Source organism: Corticium candelabrum, chromosome 1, assembly GCF_963422355.1.
Source record: "Corticium candelabrum chromosome 1, ooCorCand1.1, whole genome shotgun sequence".
Taxonomy (NCBI): domain Eukaryota; kingdom Metazoa; phylum Porifera; class Homoscleromorpha; order Homosclerophorida; family Plakinidae; genus Corticium; species Corticium candelabrum.
This window is the reverse complement of record NC_085085.1, coordinates 14,937,336-14,954,342: the sequence shown is the minus strand read 5'-3', so window position 1 is coordinate 14,954,342 and position 17,007 is coordinate 14,937,336. Positions and strand designations below refer to the sequence as shown.

The 17,007-nt window shown below is 40.1% G+C and overlaps 5 protein-coding genes across 5 annotated transcripts in view; 3 read left to right on the top strand and 2 right to left on the bottom strand.

The window, feature by feature from the left end:
- LOC134176607 (uncharacterized) overlaps positions 1-6,471 on the bottom strand; it is a 10,751-nt gene extending 4,280 nt beyond the window's left edge. Inside the window, exons 1-19 of the mRNA XM_062643269.1 lie at positions 6,316-6,471; positions 6,093-6,224; positions 6,002-6,028; positions 5,906-5,944; positions 5,709-5,844; positions 2,750-2,796; positions 2,606-2,674; positions 2,443-2,535; positions 2,298-2,379; positions 2,038-2,239; positions 1,866-1,973; positions 1,705-1,805; positions 1,507-1,642; positions 1,348-1,431; positions 1,105-1,175; positions 908-1,041; positions 735-845; positions 628-681; positions 465-563 (exon numbers count right to left, since the gene is read on the bottom strand). Of these exons, the coding sequence (XP_062499253.1) occupies positions 465-563; positions 628-681; positions 735-845; positions 908-1,041; positions 1,105-1,175; positions 1,348-1,431; positions 1,507-1,642; positions 1,705-1,805; positions 1,866-1,973; positions 2,038-2,239; positions 2,298-2,379; positions 2,443-2,535; positions 2,606-2,674; positions 2,750-2,796; positions 5,709-5,844; positions 5,906-5,944; positions 6,002-6,028; positions 6,093-6,224; positions 6,316-6,390 (1,800 nt within the window). The 5' untranslated portion in view covers positions 6,391-6,471. The remainder of the gene's footprint in view (positions 1-464; positions 564-627; positions 682-734; positions 846-907; positions 1,042-1,104; positions 1,176-1,347; positions 1,432-1,506; positions 1,643-1,704; positions 1,806-1,865; positions 1,974-2,037; positions 2,240-2,297; positions 2,380-2,442; positions 2,536-2,605; positions 2,675-2,749; positions 2,797-5,708; positions 5,845-5,905; positions 5,945-6,001; positions 6,029-6,092; positions 6,225-6,315) is intronic.
- Positions 6,472-6,866: 395 nt separating this feature from the next.
- LOC134186964 (uncharacterized) lies at positions 6,867-7,969 on the top strand. The gene has a single exon (XM_062655072.1). It carries the CDS (start codon positions 7,093-7,095, stop codon positions 7,717-7,719), a length of 627 nt encoding a protein of 208 aa, XP_062511056.1. The 5' UTR covers positions 6,867-7,092; the 3' UTR covers positions 7,720-7,969.
- A 457-nt stretch (positions 7,970-8,426) lies between these two features.
- On the top strand, positions 8,427-11,974 carry LOC134186570 (uncharacterized). The gene is made up of 12 exons (XM_062654562.1): positions 8,427-8,538; positions 8,614-8,725; positions 8,796-8,889; positions 9,046-9,241; positions 9,376-9,453; positions 9,529-9,611; positions 9,739-9,840; positions 9,918-10,063; positions 10,362-10,533; positions 11,145-11,248; positions 11,414-11,498; positions 11,560-11,974. The coding sequence occupies exons 1-12, from the start codon at positions 8,427-8,429 to the stop codon at positions 11,614-11,616; spliced, it is 1,341 nt and encodes a 446-aa protein (XP_062510546.1). The 3' UTR covers positions 11,617-11,974.
- An 88-nt stretch (positions 11,975-12,062) lies between these two features.
- LOC134188770 (uncharacterized) lies at positions 12,063-13,595 on the top strand. Its single transcript, XM_062656966.1, has one exon. The coding sequence runs from the start codon at positions 12,077-12,079 to the stop codon at positions 13,307-13,309; it is 1,233 nt and encodes a 410-aa protein (XP_062512950.1). The 5' UTR covers positions 12,063-12,076; the 3' UTR covers positions 13,310-13,595.
- Positions 13,596-15,202: 1,607 nt separating this feature from the next.
- Positions 15,203-16,804, bottom strand: LOC134183092 (arginine/serine-rich coiled-coil protein 2-like). The gene is made up of 2 exons (XM_062650549.1): positions 16,734-16,804; positions 15,203-16,631 (listed from the first exon to the last, which is right to left on the bottom strand). Exons 1-2 carry the CDS (start codon positions 16,794-16,796, stop codon positions 15,690-15,692), a joined length of 1,005 nt encoding a protein of 334 aa, XP_062506533.1. The 5' UTR covers positions 16,797-16,804; the 3' UTR covers positions 15,203-15,689.
- Positions 16,805-17,007: the final 203 nt, after the last annotated feature.

Sequence of the window (17,007 nt, the reverse complement as noted above, 5' to 3'; positions counted from 1 at the left end):
TTTTCTGCTGAAGAGCTGAGGTTTGTTGGCTGATGAACTAGAGCAAACGCTTCTGTTGAATCCATACGGTAACTCTAGCGTCTTCTATCTGGGTTACTGTAGCAACGGTTGGAATTACATACATGTAGGTCACAATCAGTCGATTAATTAGGAAAGACGGTGAACCGAGGAAAGGTGGTTGCCAGTGTAAGCGTTTCGCATGCATGTAGCAGTGATATTGCTGCATATCGGTCTAAAATGTTGAAATTTTTTCAATACAAACTACAATATTGCTAACAGTTGAAAAACTTACCATGCATGATATGTATTAATATATATATATATAACTAGACTTGTAATACAGCTACCTGTTGTGTGACTATACAGCAGACACTAAAACTGTTGCTGCAAAGAGTGTGTATCACTACTTCTCTTTTGCACATTACCATCTTGTCTGTTTTCAAGAGATCTGCTTGTCATGGTTTCAATAACAGTCGAATGCTTTTAGCTGCTTGTATCATCCTCTTTGCTTCACAAACAGTACTTGCTTTTCCACTAGCAAGTACTATGGCTGTTGGAACAACCTAGAATGAAACTATAGTTGACATATCTACTAGTAAATATCTCGTACAGTTTAATAGCTTTTACCATTTTGACTTTCAAGGCTGCAAGAACATGTTCAGACACCGGCTTCATCTCAATCTAATTGCAGTTAATGTCATATTGATTCACTGATGAATAAGCAAGTCTCATACTTCGTTTGTCAGCGTCTCACTGCCATAGATAGCATGTAGCAAAGAAGACCGAGAAACCGCTACAGATGAGTTGCTCAGTTGTGAAATGATTTCAACAGATCGATAAAATAGCTTAAGAGAAATTGCAGCTTAAACTGGAATTCATGTGTATAACATATGCATTATATCTCTACCTTGTCGTTAGCTACAGCGAGGTTGATCATGATATTGCTATACACTCTGCCAATTAAAATGTTGGCTGCAGTTGACACGGCACAAAGGGCGACCTTCACCATCACCTCTTTTCCTAGTTGATCAATTTCTTCCACTAGATACATGAATAGACCGGTGTTAAGAAGATTATGAGTACACTTGCATTAAAACGTTTTACCCAGAAGAAATGAATCAGCTGTATTGAAGTCAGTCCATTTGGAAGGAGTAAGGACAGCTTCTGCGCAATATCTAATACAATATTATAAATACTGTTTGATTGTTAAATTCTGATACTGTATACAGCAAACAGTTATATTTAATGCTAATCTATTTATCCTTATTTGTTTAGAGTGTTGTTTGTTATTGGTAAGTATGATGCTGACATTGAACCATTCAAATGGTCACTTCTTATTGCTCAAACCTAGATGTTAGTATTTGACTTGTAGGTGCACGGCCATTTGCAGCAATCGTGATCTTGGCAAGCTGAGCTGGACATAAGGTCAGTCTAGTAAGAAAAATATGGTAACATTGTAAACTTTTATATGAAATTGATTTGTAATACAGAATGTGTGGACATTACCTCTGTAGTAGCTGTGTTGACGTCACTTCAGGGCCAACAAGGATGACCATGTCATTAGCTGTCAGGACAGGTAAGATATCTGACTCGAAATGTTCAGTTGATATTTTGTACACGTGACCTAGCTTGCTAATGTCTCCTGCAAATGTTGCAGACTGATGTTACAAAGATGGATGAGATAGTTGTCCATTTGTAATATACCACTGATAGTGTCACATGTTGTCCAACCACCTTCCACGAATCCTCTCACATCGTCCACACTAGATCCAAATGTATCAAGCATTTCTGCTCCATCAATGAGACTTTGCAAAGTATTACACTAAATAAATATGATGACAGTATGAGGTAAACAATGGGCTTACCTGATGAGACCAAATGCATCAACACCGATGTAGTAGAGATGGGAGTCAGGTTTTCGAAGACAATCACCAGCCTTGCTCATCAAATCAGCCAAAGATAAATGAGCTGACCTGCAGTGTGATTTCTGGTTCACAATCACTTAACAGAATTGTTTTTATATCTACTGGTTGGTACCGATATCCTGCTGTAATTGCTTGTTGATAGAATCCCAATATATTGCGTATGATTGATTCACTTATTTCTGAGTTTCTGCACCTCTTAGGTGTACATTCATCAATGTGTTTGCCAGATTCATTGAGAGATTGATTTAAAGCTGCCAGAAAAATTGTTTCCAGTAACACCTTTGTGGTGGTCCCACCTTTCATTCTTGTTGATCCTGCAAGTAGAATTAACTAGATTATAGAGTGTCTGACTCTGAGTTTCAAATTCAAAACCTGTAACTGGCTCTGGTCCAATAATAGGATTAAGAACAAAGCCACGATTTTTCTTTTCTTCTTTTTCCAACTGACTAAACACCTACAGACAATAACTGTGAGTATGGACTATCACAGCCATGGTTTGTCGGGCTTTTCTACTGACTTGTCTACAGGTTTTTTCTGGCCACTTTTCAATTGGAGCATTTCTTGCTAGTGATACAGGATTATAGCCCACAAGAACTGGTGTCATCTTTTCCTACCCAATGTTGACAGTTACATGTCGAATTACAGTCTCACAGATGGTTTTCTAAGCTATAGTCACATGCCTGTGTCATGGCGTAGTCAATTTGGCCAGCAACATAGGGTGCAGAGAAACCACAGGTTATCCCAAAGTACTGGATAACAACCAGAGCCATGTTCACTTTAGGTGCTTCCTGTGAGAGCAATAATCCATTGCTGTATGTGCTTACCAATACGGACTGGTTGTTCTTAGTCATCACTGTTAAGTCTCGTACTCCTAAGGAAGGTAGACATATTATATTCTTTCATTAATATTGTGTAGAAGTCACCTGTCTGTCTGTCTGTCTGTCTGTCTGTCTGTCTGTCTGTCTGTCTGTCTGTCTGTCTGTGTTTGGAGTCTTTACAGGAAAATCATAACAACCTGACCGTCCTCGCCTACCTAGATTATCTCTTTGTAGTTGGTAAGTTTGCTCATATGCAACCATTCATATCTGACCTTCAGTCATCACTCAAAGATGTCAGTTTAATAGTCAACGAGAAAAAGTGGAGTTGTTCATTACGTCAGATTCTGTACAATCTTTTGGTTCTGTTCGTGTGGTCTCACATGACACAAAGATTCTAGGGATTCCCATCGGCTGCCACCTGTTTGTGCAAACTAGATGCTCTGAGATTGCTAATTCAGGTCATGCTCTTTGCTCAGAGCTCATAAAGTTGAGGTGCCCTCAGAGGGCAACTCTCTTGCTAAGATTTTGCCACGTGACTCGGATGAACTACTTAGCTAGATGTGTGTCTCCTTATTCTTTTGAATATGCTGCGAAATTACATGATGCCATGACCCAGGTCTACCTTTGTCCAGATATTGGGCTTAGACTCTATGATGATTTCACCTGGAATCAAGCCTCATTAAACATCAAATTGGGTGGGTTTGGCTTATCTGAAGTTAACAAGAGTAAATGCTCAGCATATGTCTCTTCATGGGCTCAATCTGTAAGAGATTTGCCTAATCGCTTTTCCTCACTTTCACAATGTATTCAAGATCTGGTGGAAAACAATTCCACATCTGCTTCACTTGGCTTCGACGTTCATTCAGCTGTCAAGTCCTTGCTTCAGGTTAGATTACGAGATGATGAAACATCGAGGCCTCAATCAGTGTCAACCCTTTCAGCTACAAAGGGAAGCCTCAGCACAATCTAAGCTCAGAAATTGGCCTCTTGAGTGCAGCTCATTGTCTGTCTTCTGCACCTCACAGAAGAGATGCTGCAACATTACGTTCTGCTCAAGGTAGGGGGTCTGGGGCTTGGTTAGAGGCCTTACCATCCTCAGATAGGTACGCACTTATTTCAAAGGATTTCCGTCTAGCGTCCTTTCTGAGGCTTGGTCTACCAATGCCTTTTAAGTCATGCATAAATAAATGCGAATGTGGAGTAGAACTGGATGGAACTGGGTATCATCTTCTCACCTGCAAGTTTGGGGGCCCCAGTCTGGTAACACGATTCTATAGTGTCAGGATGATGCAGTTGTTTGAATGAGCTCCAACTGCACCATTGCAAGGAGCCAAGAGAACAATATACAGAATCTGAGAATCGCCCAGATATTTTGATGTTCGATAGATCAAGCACAGAGTTGGACGTGAGCATGGTTCACCCTTGGAGCAAAGGCATCCTAAATAGAGCATCTAAAGAGGCAGGCTATGCAGCTGAGAGGCGTGAGATGAGAAAGAAAAGCAAATACGAAGCTCTGTTAGTTCAGGAAGGCACAACACCTAACTTAGTCCCTCTGGTCTTTGAACACTTTGGGTCTGGGGTCAGGAAGCTGATAACTTCCTGAACTCACTCTCGAAGAAATCAAAAGATTCGGAAGGCAGAAGTACTGAAGCCGACTTCAGGACGAGATGGCGTAGACAGATTTCTATAATTATCCAGAGATGTAATGCTAGAGTTATATTAAAGAAGATAAGTAGATTGCATGTAGGTAAGATATATGATTTTTCTTTGATGTAGATATTCAGCACTATGTTCATTAGGATAATAGCTATGGCTTCAGATAATGCTTAGGATGCTTTCATTTTTGCGATTGTTACTTTTACAGTTTGGGAGAGAATAAAACAATCTGTCTGTCTGTCTGTCTGTCTTCTTTCTGTCTGTCTGTCTGTCTGTCTGTCTGTCTGTCTGTTTGTTTGTCTGTCTTGTCTATCTATCTGTCAATACATATATTTTCAAACATTGAACTATTATACACCATTCTAAGCAAAGCAACTAAATACTACTGTATGTCTGTCTGTATGTCTGTCAATCACATATATTTGAACTTTTAATCTATGATACATTTTACAATGCAGGGTACTATATGTACTGTCCAACTACTAGTAGTATTCATCAACTAAACTAAGCTAAAATTGAAATTTGTGTAAAACAAAATGAGGACTACACTTAATGTCTGTCTGTCTGTCTGTCTGTCTGTCTGTCTGTCAATACATATATTTCAAACATTACACTATTATACACCTCTAAGCACTAAATACTACCCAAGCCAATACGGCTTGGTTCTACCTACAACTATTTTTGTTTATGTGGCTGTCTCTTGAAACAATCTTCTTTATTTTTCAGTCAATCACTCTAGCATTTGATCATTGTAGACACACAGAAAACACAGATCTCCAGTATGTCTTGAAGGTTGATGCATTTGGCTTTCCGTCTTTGTATCTTGATAGCTGTGACAGTTTCTTCAAATAGTCTTCGGCTTTCTCTCCGCAACAGCCAAAATGTTTGAAGACTGTAGGCTCAAATGTTGTCTGTCTGTCTGTCTGTCTGTCTGTCTGTCTGTCTGTCTGTCTGTCTGTCTGTCTGTCTGTCTGTCTGTTTGTCTCTCTGTCAAAGAAATATATTTTTATAAATCGGAACTATTACAGGCTAAATCAAACTAACAAACTCTTAACTACACTTCAGATTACCCTAGCAGGGTCTTACAATGACTATTTAACTAAAGAACAGAAACTGAAAAGTGTCTGTCTGTCTCAATATGCCTGTCTCACTTTGGCTGTTTGTCTGTCTGTTTGTATAGCTGGTATCTGTGTGAGTTAGCACGTGTACGTCCACTCTTTGCTATCCCTTCTTCTCTTTGTTTGTCTATTGATCTGTCTATCTGGTCATGTTGCACAGGTATGTTCTAATGAATATGTGCAATTTGTACCTGCAACAGGGTCGTCTTCTGCAGTCTCTCGACATACAATTAAAGTTTCATCGCCACCTGAAACTACATATTTAAAACATGGCTCAATTTTTCTTTGTTTCAGCAAGTGGTTGAATGTTCGACAACACAACCAGGCCTAGGTAAGCCATATGATATATGACAAGAGTAGAATATTCTTGTTAGCTGCATTAATTTACTGTTCGTCCACTGGTTCCACAACCACCGAATACAAATGCCTGTGAGAATGAGAATTAGTATAATACATACAGCAAGTCAAGTCTAGAATGGTTTACATTGTTTGCTTTGTTGTGGATGTTATCCTGGCAAAGAGATCAGGAATGGTGCACTTACACAGCACACTGAGTAGATAGCTATAGGTCTTACGTGCAACATGTTGGCCGCCTTTGATGCTAGACTGACTACTGTTTGCATGTGTTGTGTCGAGAATATGTGAGGATAACCCTTCCATCCATCAAATATTTGTTTCTCCGTTGTTTCTAACATTTCAAGCATTTCCTGAAAACAAATGCAACTGGAATTAAATAAATGAAGAAGGCAATGAAAACAAGAAATGCCAAATTGTCTGTGGAGAGGCTGGGCACTGTACCGCAGGTGAAGCTGCGTCTATGGTCTCTGTTATGTCATTTTGCATCTCAGAAACACGCTTGCGGTTAGCGTCCATGGTGGTTGTGTCTCTAGCTGGTACACGTCTACACTGTACTGTATACGTACTGTAATCTGTCACGTGATTTCTGAGTTTGGACGCTGCCATCCTACGCAGTCAGGTATTCCACCTTACCATTAGTGGGAATGGGGCATGACAATTTCGTGACTCGGGAATAGGACCATGGAAACCTTTAGTACCCATGCAGGAAGAAGTTAGCCAATATTCAGTCCCTAGAGTGTGGGACTTTGTTGGGGGAAGTCCCTAAATTATAATCTAGACTTAGTGAATCAATCAATGGATGACCACACATGTACAGATATTTCTTAGGTCTTATCATTGCATGGCAATTCATAAATGCAGTCACAAATAAAATACTTGCACTAGAATACATTTTCCATTTGAGTGGAAAACAACAAGCATGCGTATTGTTTTCCGTCTTGAGCGGAAAACAAGTTACAAGCATGCTTATTTCACGTGTCTAGATAAAAAAAGTACAAAAATGATGAGCCAGTCGATCTAATACAAGCTGCTGGCATCCGCAAAAAGTCTCCAGCAAAGGACCATCTCAAATGGGATGGCAAGGAGTCGGGCAGTAGCAAAGGAACATCTCGTCTAATTGGTGCTACAGATACTGGAATTGGTGTAGGTGACATCTACAATGAAAAGGGTCGTCGAGCTTTTGAAACTGTGAAGGCAACTTGTGTCAGGACAACTACTATGTCTGAGAATGGTAGAACAGTGAGACATGGTGATCAAATGGTGTGTAAATTTGGTATGCTTATACCGTCAGCATCTTCAGAATCTAAGTCTCAGGAGACAGTTTTACTTCCTCAAAATTTGGCATCCGATCTAAAGAACAATTTCAAGTGTACTTTGTGTCGGAGCACACCAATGTCATCACCTGTCCTTGCAACTAGTTGTTGTGGCTTCATTCTTGGATGTCAGGATTGTGTCAATGACTATTATGCCAACTACAACACCCATTGCCCTTCTTGTAATAATCCAGAAGGATACAAGAAGACATTTCGTCTTCATGGCATTCAAGAAATTCTACAGGCATTAGGAAATGGAGTTCGTGGGGTTGATTCTGCTCTCTTTGCAGAAAGTTTGCAGTGCACAATGTGTGACAGTTTTCCAGTGAGCTCAGCACCAGTCATTTCCACATGCTGTGGTCGTGTAGTTGGATGCAGTGATTGCATCAAACGTTGGCACCAGACCAAAGATCAATGTCCACATTGTAGGAAAGATGATGGAAAGAACAACATTGTCCGGCTTCGTGGAATGGAACGTATTTTCAAGCCACTTAAAGAATTTTTTGATACCATTGAACGCCAGTCTTCATAGACAGCTTTCAACTTGTGAACTGATAGTTTTCATGTTTCAGCTGCTCATGTGTAGGGTCGTATAATTTCGTTTGTCAGCTCGTATAATTTCGTTTGTCAGCTAACACCAATGAACCATATTTTTATGTAGTAAGGTGCACTGTACATGATATTACGGTATATTGTTGAGCTGCTTAGCCAAAGTTATTTTGCACAAACTATGTAGTTTGTTGTTGTGATTAAAATAAAAAAAATTGATGTTGTGACTGTGAGACTTTGATTCGATCTAATCATGTTGTTGCAATTTCAAAGTTAGTCTAGCTAGACAACTCTATAGTCTCCAGTCATGTTGACTTGGCTGATCGTAAATTCCTTATCAATAATGTACTAAAATTTTTAGAGAGACCATCCTGCAGAACCTTCCTTTTCTAGCTTTGGAATTGGAAACGTTAGATATCGATTAATCTGCATATCAAAAAGTTTTTTGCAACTACTTATCATTAATTAATCAGTAAAATATTAATTCATCATGAATAATTAAATTGTTAATTACTTATTAATTATAAATAATTAAATTGTTACTTTATAAATACTCTCGAATGATCTTTTTGTTGTTATTGTATAAATGAATTAATTTTAATTAGAATACATGTAAACGCTTTAATTAAAACATGGCGGTAACGCTGTAATCTGTCGGGATTCCGAGGGCGCGTATATCCCGGATTAAGAATGTCTGGTAGAAAGACTCGTACAACAGCCAATGCTCCTGAGAACGCCACACTTTCAATTAACGAACGTATTCTGAAGGACTGCCATAACCTCTACGTCAACGAAGAACGGGGTGAGTAAGGAACTCTACTTGGAGGTCATACGCGTGTTTTCAGTGCTAGTAGGGTGTCGTTTGGTCTCATACTAGGTCTGATTGGCATCTCTCAGAAGTTAAACTTGAGTCTTTTGGCTCCTAGAAGGAAAATTACCGTCCTTTTGATTGGTAACCATTCTGCTGGGAAGAGTTCATTCATAAACTGGTGAGACTTAGATGTTCTAATGAATGTTGAGTGTGAGTGGAGAGCGTTGAGTGTTGTGAGTTTGATGAAGGTATGTGGAGGAGCACGTTCAAAGGACAGGAGTTGCTATTGAGACGCAAGGCTTTACATTCGTTACAAGTGGAAGGAAACGAGAATCACTTACGGTAACTGAATTAATTGATTAATTAATCATACTTGTAGTTACTTTTGTTTGAAAAAGCATATACATATGATGTGTTACTGCATGAAGGTTATATGTAGCAGTTAGTAGTGCATGATGCTGTTTGGCAGTAGTCTGTAGTAATGTTGGTCGTTCTTAGGGAAATGCTACTCTTCACTTGTATCCACACTTTGAGCCTTTGAGACGTCTGGATGGTGTCGTGGACTACCTGACTACAGAGATATCGACTTCCAAGCAGAAGAAGTTCAGTTTAGTGACATTTGTAGATACACCTGGGTTGGTTGATGGAGACATGGTGTACCCATTTAATGTGGATGAATCAATCAAGTGGCTTGGTAAACAGCATGAATTTGTTTTTATAGTGATGTATATTGATACATATAAACATACACTGTGTACAACCATTATGCTTAAAAATTTTTAATGAAGAAGGTGTATAAATTATTTTCTATTTATTTATTGATTACAGGTGATCTGGCTGATCTTATATTCGTATTCTTTGATCCCATGGGTCAAGCCTTATGCAAACGAACTCTGAACATTGTGGGTATGTTTACTGTGAATGGTAACTCTGTTGTGGTGCAATAGATAATTATAGGTAATTGTGTGCATGTTGTTGTAGAGGCATTAAATCAGACGCATTCTGAGAGAATTAAATTTTACTTAACGAAGGCTGATACTGCTGGATCAGACAGTGATCGGCAAGTAAGTCTCCATTTGCCTCTGGAAGTGTTTTACATCATTACTTTTATATAATCAAAGTAATGACAAAAGATGTGTTTATTAGTGATTAGAAGGGTCACTTCTACTCTTTACATTCATTTTTTCGTAGAGGGTAATGATGCAGATTGTTCAAGAACTATGCAAACGGCCTGGGCTCAACAAGGCAGCTTTTGATATGCCCGCAATATTTATTCCCTCTCTGACAGCTAAGGTGTGCATGGCTTGTGCTTGAGTATAATACATTACTATACACGAAACTTTGTAATATTAATTTGTTTACTCGCTTAGAGCCCAAGATGTGAAAATCAGATTAATGAGGCTGCTAGGGAAGTGTCTAAGTCGATTGACCAGATGATCCAGAGTACTCTAAACACATTAGAAAAGGACTGTGAGTCAATTTCTTCAACGGTAGACGTGAAACTAGAGAAAGACAGGTTAGAAACTAAACAAACATTTAACAGGATTGTTTGCAGGTGGACAGACAGGTAACGATGGACAGATTGATGGACGGACACACTGACACACACACACACACACACACACACACACACACACACACACACACACAGAGGTTTGTTTGGTAATATTAAAATGCTACTGACTTTCATAGCCACAGACAGTAACAGAAAGCTCAAACATAAACAACACAGACATGCACATGCACAATATGACTAGAAACAAACAACAGCGAATTGTCTGGTTAATATGCTGTTTCTTTACTGTACTATTTAGGGTGGATAGAGCATACAATTTGAGAGCTCGTAGTAAAGGACTGCTGTTCTTTGGACTTAGTCTTCTATTTCCCATGTTGCTATTTTTCAACTTATTCGTGAAAGCAGGTGGTGGATCATTTCTTCAGTCTGTGCTTGGGGATCAACTAGCCAATGTGACCATCTCGTATGTGGTAAGTGATCAACCTGGCAGAAGTAGTCAATAGCTATTGTGCTACCCACAGTGCGTATTTTCAATGTAAAGAACACATATTAAAAGTAGGACAATGTAATATATGGTGTGTGGTTTTGGTTATCTGAGAATTACGCCTGACATGTTTAGTAAATTTCAGTTTTTAGTTCATATTGGAAGGCCTATTGTACAACCCATGTATACAAGTACAGATTTTTAACATATCATACAGCTTCTTGATAGGCTGTTGTATGTAGGAGCATTAGTGACAAGCTGCTTTCAAGCTTTTTTTACTTTTTTTTGTTTAACAATATGCACAGCTGTCACCAGTTAGACTGCAATCAGGTGTTGTCTTCATGCATGGGCAATGCTTATCAGTGACGACATTCAAGCACCACTGTGATTTTCACTGTTGGTTTGGCAGATGGCTGGGTGTAGTGTACGTAGCCTTGGTTTTTTGCTTGAAGAATGTGTCACTCATATATTAATTATAGTAGATATTACGAAGATTGCACTTGTCTCTAGACTTCTTGTAAAAACCAGTCGACATTACGTTTTGATATGTTTCTTACATGGCAAAGGCTTATGGTATTTATACTTGTCTTTTATTAGACTCTGATGTTCAGTGCCATACCAGATGATTCCTACATGTATGCAATTGTGGCTCATGCTGTTGTCTGCCTCATACTGTTGACTATTGCAAGATATGTCTCTCGGTCAGTGACGGTGTGACTAATGTTACAAAAGTTGTGTTGGTGGTTGTACAAAACTTTTATCTAAAGGAGGACTCACACTCCGGATCCTCATAAACGACTTTAGCTTGACTATGTAGCCTGCCTACAACTTTGTCACTCTAGCTAAGTTGTATTGATATTATTTAGAACTCGTTCGACATTATCACGAGGGGAGAGGAGAGCATTAGGTGAGATTCGAACGTATGTTCAAGATTCTGTGAAGACTCGGAAGGTTGTGTTCTCTTATTATACGGCACAGCTATCGTATTATTGAGAGAGAATTCTTTACACAGGCACAGCTGTACAAGGAGTACCTACAGCAGAGTGTGGGCTCAGACTTCTTGTCATGAGAACGTGAATCTGAATGATTGGATGAGTGAATTCTAAAGTAGACCAAACTAAGACCGAATGTCTTTACAATTGCATGAAGCAAGCAATTATTGTGTCTATAACACATATTTTGTTAGCAATCAATTTAAAATAGTGCGTTCACACTGACGGTCAAGTAGTCTTATTTCTTCCTTTAGTGATGAAGTCTCCTTTAAACTCTGGCTGTACATTGAGGATATTTATTTGAACTTCCTATTTATTTCGTCTTTAGAACACCCGTCAAGGGACTTTGCTAAGTGCCATCATTTTCGTCCTTATCTTCAATTGTCCGCTTGAGTCAAGGCTGCTTCAGTGTGAACGCACCTAAAGCTCTCGCACAATGCCATCTGTCTATTTGTGTGTTCCCCAGCCGCTTTACCAAGGGAATTTCCCGTATCGGGGAGGGCGGAGCGAAGGGCGTGTTTTTAGGGCGTATCCACTATGGCATTTTTCAACTGTTTCTCTCGAAAAGCAAAGACATCTGCAACTAAGGCCAAACATTCCAGAGGTACTCCATCTATTCATCGAGACTTTCCTGGCTTTTCAGCTCGTCCATGCTACCCACTGTCTTGTATCTGCTGTCTGACCCACGACATGGATGTGTGGAGCTGCAGCTTTGCACCCTACGATGACTCCGTATTGGTAGCATGCGGCGACGGTCTAATCGGTTTTTGGAACTTGACAACCCAGTCTCCAATAAAAGTGATGAATGGTGAACCAGGATTCTCCACCGCCTCGTTCTCTCCCGACGGTCAAAACCTCGCTTTCGCTTTCGGTGATAATCTTGTCCGCGTCACTACCGTTGAACGCGGCACATCGAAGTCGAAGACGTTGAAGAAAGCGCACGATTTGGTGTTCGGCAACTTTGTGAGGAGCTGCATCTACTCTCCTACTCAACCTTCGGAACGTCTCGCTTCGGTGTCGTGGGATAGCGAAGTGAGAATTTGGAGTTTGAGCAAGAGAAAGGCGTTAGCTAGCGTTTGCGTCTGTGATTTTTATGAAGAACTTGAAGCCAATAGATCGTGGTCACACGTAGAGGCTCCGGGAGATCGCTACCGGCCAGGAGTGTGGATGCTGACATACTCTCCTGATGGAAATTCACTGGCTGTGGCTTCATCTTGTGGCACGGTTTATCTTTTGCAAAGCGAAACGCTGGAGTTAAAGGTGGCGCTTAAGGGTCACGAAGGAGATGTTTACCACTGTGTTTACAGTCCACGATGCAGTGATGTCTTGCTCTCTAGTTCAAAGGATGGGACTGTGAGGATCTGGGATACTGTGTCTGCTACATGTAAGCGTGTTTATGAAACGGGATTTCCCGTCAAATGCTGTACATTGTCCAATGATGGGAGCATGCTGGCTGCAGCTGGTGACACAGCCCAAGTGGCTTTGCTAAATCCTGAAAATGGTAGCACACTGTTTACACTTGATCTGGAAGATGCTGCTTTTAGCAATTCGGTTTCTTCGTTGGTCTTCACAAGGACCGACCTTCAGTTAGCTGCATCATACGGTGACAAAAAAGTTCGAATATGGCAACTACCTCGACGTCTCAGTCTAGCTCATACAGTTCGTCTTTATGTAAGAAAAATTGTTCCTGATGAGAAAATCAAGTTGTTGCCACTGCCACTTGCTCTGAGGATGTACCTCATGTACAAATTTGATTCATTGAGCCATTGAAGTATAGTAATAAGCAGGAACAGCTGTGATTCGTATGTGTTGAGACTACATAGATTTGAAGTGCAATGTTGCACCTGGTTTTGATTTTTATATGGATATCATATGTATGGGCCTAATTGTACAGAAAGGATCTGACGGTCAGTCTTTGTGAAGATTAGAGACTGGGATAGACTCTTTAGTTTTTTAGCCACTTTTTGTCTTTCATGTTTGTAGGAACTAAATTTTTTTAATGTAACAAACTATTTAATATTAATCGTAAACTATGATGTTTCCTTGCTCATTGAGGGTATTAAAATTTTTTGCCACCTTAACTAAATGAGCATACCAATTAGACCTATTTTTTATATTTTCATTTTTTAAATTATTTGACATCTAGTTGTGACACACACACACACACACACACACACACACACACACACACACACACACACACACACACACACACCTGTTGTTTTTGTTTAATCAAGGAAGGTCAACCTTCCAAATAAGTTCTGTCATAGCAGACTCAGGCAGCATACAGTGGTAGGGCTTTGCTTGCATGTTTTCCAACAAGATCATTGCAATTTCAATTTCAATCAGAATAGTGGAGTACTCAATGTGGTCTTGCAAGCATCTAGTTTCGTTTAATACTGCTGTTGCTTTGATTTGTGTTTGCTTGCAGTGAAGTACAACAATATGAACAACCAAACTGACTCCTTCTAGAGATCAATTTGTTCACGTTTCGGGAGAGTCTAGAAGTCCTTTATCTCTTATGCCTTTGGTTTCTCCTTTTATTGCCACGTTGTATAGTTGCCAACGAGGTTGTTGAAAGTGAGAACTAATCAATGAAGCAAATAGCACCAACGTTTGTTCTAAGCTAGCCAAGCAAACACAAGAACTTTGAAGTGAGCTATCATACCTCATGCGAGACCTTTCTTTGATTTCCAGGCATCGAAGTCCATATGGTAAGACAATAAACAGATTGCAGCACATCCAGTTGCAGCAGCTATAATTGAATGAGAGGACCAAGATCCTGGATATCTGCTATCATTGCAGATTAGAATGGTATTCAGTTGTATGTCACCATCATCCGCCAGACACTTGCTATGGACACTCTGCAATGAAATTAAGTCCATGGCAAATTCTCTAAAGCTGATCGCTTCAGGGTATGGCATGATCTACAAGAGATTTACAAAGTCGTAATGTCTGGTTAGACATTGCTTGCTGCAATAACAGGTTTTCTTAATGCTCCAAATATTTGATCGAAAAGGCAATGTTGTGCTGAAACTTAGACTTCTAGCTATATTTGGTAATACACGAACCAGTTAATTAATTATCACTATTAATTTAATATGACCGCTAGTACTTGTGATTACGTGGAACTTGCGTCTGTCATTCTGTCTACCTACAAAAGTTAGAGGATCTTTAGATAGCTCAGACATAACTATACGCATGTATTGGGGCAACATGTAATGTGCAATACACAGCAGTCCTTGTTCAGTCACTTATCAGAATGAGTTTTGTTACAACCAGATTGCTGGTTCTTCTCACATGATGTGGAGAATCCCAAGCATGTAAAGTCTATTTGTGCAGTAAGAAATGATTTTGAAGAAAAATTTACTGAAACACATGCATGCATGACCGTGCACACACACACACACACACACACACACACACACACACACAGACACACAGACGTACACACAAACACACACACACACACACACACACAGATGCACACACACACACACACACACACACACACACACACACACACACACACACACACACACACACACACACACACACACCTTTCTGTCTGTTTCTAGCTGCAAAACTAATTGATCAATAAATTGTGTGCGTGTGTAAATTTGTACAAACTTCCTCAACTCATTGTTTATTACTTAGCTAGCTAAATTTTAATGTTAATTATCAACCCTACACTTGTATCAAGCAGTGTCAGTGTCGGTATGCAAAATTAATAGATGCCATCCATGTACAGTGTTCACTGACATCATCCGGCATTGCTTTGTCTGCTGCCATTAGCTCTTGTAAGACTGCACAGTTGTCACACATGTACGTAGCAGATGCATAGTGACTGCTTCTTCAGTCTCCTAGCTTCTCTTCCACATGGAATAAATGAAATCTGACCATGGTTGACTGATTATTGGATATCCATACAAAACAGCCACACTATCTTTCCCAGAATTAAAGTGAGTATTCCTAGGGCTAAAAAGCATGAACCTAAATTTAGTCTAGGAGCATCACATCTCACACTTATTCTAAAGTTATAAGTAGATGATACCCCTGGTTGTGTATCACTAACATTTTACACTAAATCATGGTCTAGCAAAGGAGATGAGATCCTACATACAACATTAAACTAGAGGCAGGTCAATCATCATGTTGTCTTCTCACTACTCTGACTACATTGTTCACCACTAACGTCTCCACTCACAGGTGCTGCTGCTGTTGCTGCTGCTGCCGCTGCTACATTTGAAGTAAATCCAAATCCAGTCTTTTTGAACTGATCTGTATGTGTGATAAGACGTGATACTTCATATTGTTTGTCCAAATCTTCCATTAATTTTTTAGTTGCTTCTTGCTGCTTGGCTTTTAAATTTTCATTGGCATCGGCCGCTCCTTGATCTGACAAACCCATCATTCTTCGATACTTTGCCGCATCATCACCAGAGAAAACTGCTTGTGCCCACTGTTTAGTCGCTGTCGTTCCCTCCTCCTTTTTCTTGTTGCCCCACAGAAGCTTCCTCTTCTCTTGCTGCATCTTAAACTGTAAAGGATTGACAGCTCCAGGTTTCATGTAAGATGGCAGCGCAGAGGCTGCCTCTTGAATTGCTTGCTGTATTGATTCCGAAGCAGTTTTGTTGATATCACCCATTGATCTAGGAGCCGACTGACCATGATTCATCCTTCTGCCACGCCTCTCGCTTGATTTATCAAAATACGGTTCATTAGAGAAGACATTTCGTCCAGCTCCAACACACCGTCCTCTCCCTCTCCGTCTCTCTGGCGACCTTGACCTTTGAGGAGGTGAATGTCTAGACTCTCTGTGTCTTGTAGGTGATGCCTGATGTCTAGAATGGCGATGGGATGGTGAGCGTGAACGCTGCCGATGTCTGCGGTGCTCTGGCGACCTAGACCGACTTCTCGAGCGCCTCTCCTTTGACCTTGAACGAGAACGATCTCGAGCCTTCCTTCTGTGTCTCTTCTCACCATTTTTATCTTTATCCTTTCTGTGACGGTAAGGAGACCTCGACCGTTCGGAAACCTTTGACTTATTGCTCTGCTTGTCTTCTTCCGTTAGTTTAGACGTCGATTTTTCCTGCCCATCACAACACAAGGATTTCACGTCTAGCGACAAAGCCTCGTTTGGTTGCGTATGTTTAGTTAGATTTGTGCATTGGACGTGAATTAAGAAACTCACGGACTGACGTTCGGCTTCTTCGTCAGACGTTGACTCGTAGCCACCAACCACCGCCATGTTCATCACGTGACTTCAAGCAAGTTTACGCTTGGCGCACTAACCAACGTGCTGTTGAACGAGGATAGTGTACTGCAATAAACTGATAATGTACGATGCAATGATAACAAAGATAAATGGCTCGCGTTAAAAAAATTAATTAAAAACCGAAAAATCGCTTCTCACAAGAATTAAAATTTCTCTCACGTGACCATTCACGTGCGTTACCTATTTCGAC

Excerpts from the sequence above, each read along its gene's own strand:
- LOC134188770 (XM_062656966.1), top strand. The coding sequence starts at position 12,077 with ATGGCATTTTTCAACTGTTTCTCTCGAAAAGCAAAGACATCTGCAACT.
- LOC134186964 (XM_062655072.1), top strand. The coding sequence starts at position 7,093 with ATGTCTGAGAATGGTAGAACAGTGAGACATGGTGATCAAATGGTGTGT.
- LOC134186570 (XM_062654562.1), top strand. The coding sequence starts at position 8,427 with ATGTCTGGTAGAAAGACTCGTACAACAGCCAATGCTCCTGAGAACGCC. Across the intron at positions 9,454-9,528 it reads ACGAACTCTGAACATTGTGG|AGGCATTAAATCAGACGCAT; the intron begins GTATGTTTACTG and ends ATGTTGTTGTAG. Across the intron at positions 9,612-9,738 it reads GATCAGACAGTGATCGGCAA|AGGGTAATGATGCAGATTGT; the intron begins GTAAGTCTCCAT and ends ATTTTTTCGTAG.
- LOC134183092 (XM_062650549.1), bottom strand. The coding sequence starts at position 16,796 with ATGAACATGGCGGTGGTTGGTGGCTACGAGTCAACGTCTGACGAAGAA. Across the intron at positions 16,632-16,733 it reads AAGAAGCCGAACGTCAGTCC|GAAAAATCGACGTCTAAACT; the intron begins GTGAGTTTCTTA and ends TGTGATGGGCAG.